Raw genomic sequence first — 5247 nt, forward strand, 5'->3', positions numbered from 1 at the left:
GTGGGTAGGTGAGTGGGTGGGTGGGTGGGTGAGTGAGTGAGTGGGTGAGTGAGTGGGTGAGTGGGTGAGTGGGTGAGTGAGTGAGTGGGTGAGTGGGTGAGTGAGTGGGGTGGGTGAGTGAGTGGGTGAGTGAGTGGGTGGGTGAGTGAGTGAGTGGGTGAGTGGGTGGGTAGGTGAGTGGGTGGGTGGGTGGGTGGGTGAGTGGGTGGGTCGGTGAGTGGGTGGGTGGGTAAGTGAGTGGGTGGGTGAGTGGGTGGGTGGGTGAGTGAGTGGGGTGGGTGAGTGAGTGGGTGGGTGAGTGGGCGGGTGGGTGAGTGGGTGGGTGAGTGGGTGGGTGGGTGAGTGAGTGAGTGGGTGGGTGGGTGAGTAGGTGAGTAGGTGATGAGTAGGTGAGTGAGTAGGTGAGTGTATAGGTGAGTAGGTGAGTGAGTGGGTGGGTGAGTGAGTGGGTGGGTGAGTGGGTGAGTGAGTAGGTTATGAGTAGGTGAGTGTATAGGTGAGTAGGTCAGTGAGTAGGTGAGTGGGTGAGTGACTGACTGAGTGACTGACTGAGTGACTGAGTGAGTGACTGACTGAGCGAGCGAGTGGCTGAGCGAGTGACTGACTGACTGAGCGCGTGAGTGAGTGACTGAGTGAGTGGCTGAGTGACCGACTGACTGACTGACTGACTGAGTGAGCGAGTGACTGACTGAGTGAGTGGCTGAGTGACTGACTGACTGACTGAGTGACTGACTGAGTGAGTGAGTGACTGAGTGAGTGGCTGACTGACTGACTGAGTGAGTGAGTGACTGAGTGAGTGGCTGACTGACTGAGCGACTGACTGACTCAGCGAGCGAGCGAATAACTCCCGCTCTAGCGAGCTTTACCACCACCCCCCTCACCACCCCCCCTCACCACCCCCCCTCACCACCCCCCTCACCACCCCGCTGGTAGCGCCACCGCCACACGGCGACCCTTGACCTGTCCCAGGCAGCCTGCATCGAGTCCAGGGCGGGCCGAACGTCGAGTGTGGAGAAACGCACGGAGCCCGAATCCACGGCGCCCACGTCGTAGTAGTCAATGACGTAGCGAACCTCGCGACCACAGCGGTCCACCACCCAGTCGTGGCGGTCAAACGGGAGTTCGTAGCTGGTGGGGGGGGGGGGTGGGTGGGTGGGTTAGTGGGTTGCAGAGAAGGTGGGTGGGTGGGTGGGTGAATGGGTGAATGAGTGAGTGGGTGGGGTGGGTGGGTGGGTGAGTGGGTGGGTGGGTGAGTGGGTGGGTGGGTGGGTTGGTTAGTGGGTGGGTTGGAGAGAAGGTGAGTGAGTGGGTGGGTTGGTTAGTGGGTGAGTGAGTGAGTGAGTGGGTTAGTGGGTGGGTGGGTGAGTGGGGTGGGTGAGTGAGTGAGTGGGTTAGTGGGTGGGTGGGTGAGTGGGTGGGTTGGTGAGTGGGTGAGTGAGTGAGTGAGTGGGTGGGTGAGTGGGTGGGTGAGTGGGTGGGTGGGTGGGTGGGTGGGTGAGTGGGTGGGTGGGTGGGTGGGTGAGTGAGTAAGTGAGTGAGTGAGTGGGTGGGGTGGGTGGGTTAGTGGGTTGCAGAGAAGGTGGGTAGGTGGGTGAATGGGTGGGTGAGTGAGTGGGTGGGTAGGTGAGTGGGTGGGTGGGTGGGGTGAGTGAGTGGGTGGGTGGGTGAGTGGGTGGGTGAGTGGGTGGGTGGGTGGGTGGGTGGGTGGGTGGGTGGGTGGGTGGGTGGGTGGGTGAGTGAGTGAGTGAGTAAGTGAGTGAGTGGGTGGGTGGGTGGGTGGGTGGGTGGGTGGGTGAGTGAGTGGGTGGGTGAGTGGGTGGGTGAGTGGGTGGGTGGGTGGGTGGGTGAGTGGGTGGGTGGGTGGGTGAGTGAGTGAGTTGGTGAGTGGGTGGGTGAGTTGGTGAGTGAGTTGGTGAGTGAGTTGGTGAGTGAGTTGGTGAGTGAGTGGTGAGTGAGTTGGTGAGTACCCCAGCCAGTGACGTATCCGTGCGCGTGGTGAGTATTCCTTTGCCTTGCCACCAAAGCGAACCAAAGTGGGTCCACACGGACACTCCCTGTGACACACACACACACAGACACACACACACAGACACACACACAGACACACACAAACACACACACACAGACACACACACAGACACACACAGACACACACACAGACACACACACAGACACACACAGACACACACACACAGACACACCCCACAGACACACACACCCACAGACACACACACACAGACACACACACAGACACACACACAGACACACACACACACACAGACACACACACAGACACACACAGACACACACACAGACACACACACACACACAGACACACACACAGACACAAACACACAGACACACACACACAGACACACACACACACACAGTGACACACACACAACACAGACACACACACAGACACTCAGTGAGTCACTCAGTCACTCACTCAGTCACTCACTCAGTCACTCACTCAGTGAGTCACTCACCCAGTCACTCACTCACTCAGTCACTCACTCCCTGTGACACACAGACACTCACTCAGTCAGTCAGTCAGTCACTCAGTCACTCACCCTCTCAGTCAGTCAGTCACTCAGTCACTCACCCACTCACTCAGTCACTCAGTCAGTCAGTCAGTCACTCAGTCAGTCAGTCACTCACCTACTCACTCAGTCAGTCACTCAGTCACTCACCCACTCACTCAGTCAGTCAGTCAGTGAGTCAGTCACTCAGTCAGTCACTCAGTCACTCACTCACTCAGTCACTCAGTCAGTCAGTGAGTCAGTCAGTCACTCAGTCAGTCACTCAGTCACTCACTCAGTCACTCAGTCAGTCACTCAGTCAGTCACTCACTCAGTCACTCAGTCACTCACTCACTCAGTCACTCAGTCAGTCAGTGAGTCAGTCAGTCACTCAGTCAGTCACTCAGTCACTCACTCAGTCACTCGGTCAGTCACTCAGTCAGTCACTCAGTCAGTCACTCACTCAGTCACTCAGTCACTGATCGTAGTGAGTGACTGAGTGAGTGACTGAGTGAGTGATTAAGTGAGTGAGTGACTGAGTGACTGAGTGAGTGACTGAGTGACTAACTGTGTGACTGAGTGAGTGACTGACTGACTGACTGAGTGACTGACTGACTGACTGAGTGACTGACTGAGTGACTGACTGACTGAGTGACTGACTGAGTGACTGACTGAGTGAGTGACTGAGTGAGTGAGTGACTGAGTGAGTGACTGACTGACTGAATGACTAACTGACTGACTGAGTGACTGACTGAGTGAGTGACTGACTGAGTGACTGACTGAGTGAGTGACTGAGTGACTGACTGACTGAGTGACTGACTGAGTGAGTGACTGAGTGAGTGAGTGAGTGACTGACTGACTGAGTGAGTGACTGAGTGACTGACTAACTGACTGACTGACTGAGTGAGTGACTGAGTGACTGACTGAGTGACTGAGTGACTGACTAACTGACTGACTAAGTGACTGACTGACTGATCGTACTTGATGTGCAGGGCCTCCCACTTGAGTATCTCGAGCCAGGCCTGCTCATTGGTCGTGTTGTGGATGCGGATGATGTTGGTCATGTCGCCCGGGTCTAGGTCGTCATCCTTCCAGCGCCACCTACAACAACAATAACAACATCAACAACATCAACAACATCAACAACACACAGAGACACAGCCACACAGAGACACACAGAGACACACAGAGACACACAGAGACACACAGAGACACACACAGAGACACACAGAGACACACACAGAGACACACAGAGACACAGAGACACACACAGAGACTCACAGAGACACACACAGAGACACACACACAGACACACACAGACACACACAGACACACACAGACACACACACACACAGACACACACAGACACACACACAGACACACACACACACAGACACACACAGTGACACACAGACACACACAGACAGACACACACACACAAAGACACACACACACACACAGACACACACAGACACACCCTTTGCGCAGCATGGCGTTCCAGAACATCTGCTCGGAGGGGTAGACCCAGTTGGCGCTGCTACCGGCTCGAGGAATCGTAGATTCTTCCCTCAACGTGGGCAGTGGGAACGGCTGGTCCGGTGCCGGTAGCTGATTCGGTGGTGGCATCTGGGTGGGTGGGAGGGTGAGTGGGAGGGTGGGTGGGTGGGTGAGTGGGTGGGTGGGTGAGTGGGTGGGTGGGTGGGTGAGTGGGTGGGTGAGTGGGTGGGTGGGTGAGTGAGTGGTGTGAGTGCGTGGGAGAGTGAGTGGGTGAGTGGGTGGGTCAGAGGGAGAGTGAGTGGGTGGGTGAGTGGGTGGGTGGGTGAGTGGGTGGGTGAGTGGTGGGTGGGTGAGTGGGATGGGTGGAGTGGGTGGGGGGTGGTGGGTGGGTGGGTGGGAGGGTGGGTGGGTGAGTAGGTGGGAGGGGTGGAGTGAGTGGGTGGGTGAGTGGGTGGGGTGGGTGGGTGGTTGGGTGGGTGAGTGGGAGGGTGGGAGGGTGGGGAGTGGGTGGGTGAGTGGGTGGGTGGGGTGAGTGGGTGGTGAGTGGGTGAGGGAGTGGGTAGGGTGAGTGGGGTGGGTGGGAGGGTGGGTGGAGTGGGTGGTGGGTGGGTGAGTGAGTGGGAGGTGGGTGGGTGAGTGGGAGGGTGAGTGGTGGGTGGGTGAGTGGGTGGGTGGGTGAGTGGGTGGGTGAGTGGGTGAGTGGGTGGGTGGGTGGTGGGTGAGTGGGTGGGTGGGTGAGTGGGTGTGGTGGGTGATGTGGGTGGGAGGGTGGGGAGTGGGTGGGTGGGTGGGTGAGTGGGTGGGTGAGTAGGTGGGTGGAGTGGTGGGTGGGAGGGTGGAGTGGGTGGGTGGAGTGAGTGGGTGGTGGATGGTGTGAGTGGGTGAGTTGGGTGAGTGGGTTGGTGGGTGGGTGAGAGGGGGGAGGGTGGGAGGGTGGGGAGTGGGTGGGTGAGTGGGTGGGTGGGTGAGTGGGTGGTGAGGTGGGTGGGTGGGTGAGTGGGTGGGTGGGAGGGTGGGTGAGGGGGGAGTGGGTGGGTGAGTGGGTGGGGTGGGGGGGGGAGTGGGTGGGGTGTGTGGGTGGGGTGAGTGGGTGAGGTGGTGGGTGTGGGGGAGTGGGGGTGTGGGGTGGGGGGAGTGGGTGGGGTGGGTGGGTGGGGGTGGTGGGTGGGTGAGGGGTGGGTGGGTGAGGGTGGTGGGTGGTGGGTGGTAGTGAGCGTGATTGAGGAGG

The 5247-nt window shown here is 58.6% G+C and overlaps 1 protein-coding gene across 1 annotated transcript; it reads right to left on the reverse strand.

Moving 5' to 3' along the window:
* Positions 1 to 890: 890 nt before the first annotated feature.
* On the reverse strand, positions 891 to 4151 carry HCCS (holocytochrome c synthase). The gene is made up of 4 exons (XM_078621851.1): positions 4000 to 4151; positions 3504 to 3623; positions 1968 to 2054; positions 891 to 1128 (listed from the first exon to the last, which is right to left on the reverse strand). The coding sequence occupies exons 1-4, from the start codon at positions 4146 to 4148 to the stop codon at positions 891 to 893; spliced, it is 594 nt and encodes a 197-aa protein (XP_078477977.1). The 5' UTR covers positions 4149 to 4151.
* Positions 4152 to 5247: the final 1096 nt, after the last annotated feature.

The sequence above is a fragment of the Lampetra planeri genome, unplaced genomic scaffold, assembly GCF_965212315.1.
Source record: "Lampetra planeri unplaced genomic scaffold, kcLamPlan1.2.h2 scaffold_1190, whole genome shotgun sequence".
NCBI lineage: Eukaryota > Metazoa > Chordata > Hyperoartia > Petromyzontiformes > Petromyzontidae > Lampetra > Lampetra planeri.

Coding starts and splice junctions, on each gene's coding strand:
- HCCS (XM_078621851.1), bottom strand. CDS start 4,148: ATGCCACCACCGAATCAGCTACCGGCACCGGACCAGCCGTTCCCACTG. Junction 3,624..3,999: donor AACGCCATGCTGCGCAAAGG/GTGTGTCTGTGT, acceptor TTGTTGTTGTAG/GTGGCGCTGGAAGGATGACG. Junction 1,129..1,967: donor CGGATACGTCACTGGCTGGG/GTACTCACCAAC, acceptor CCCCCCCACCAG/CTACGAACTCCCGTTTGACC.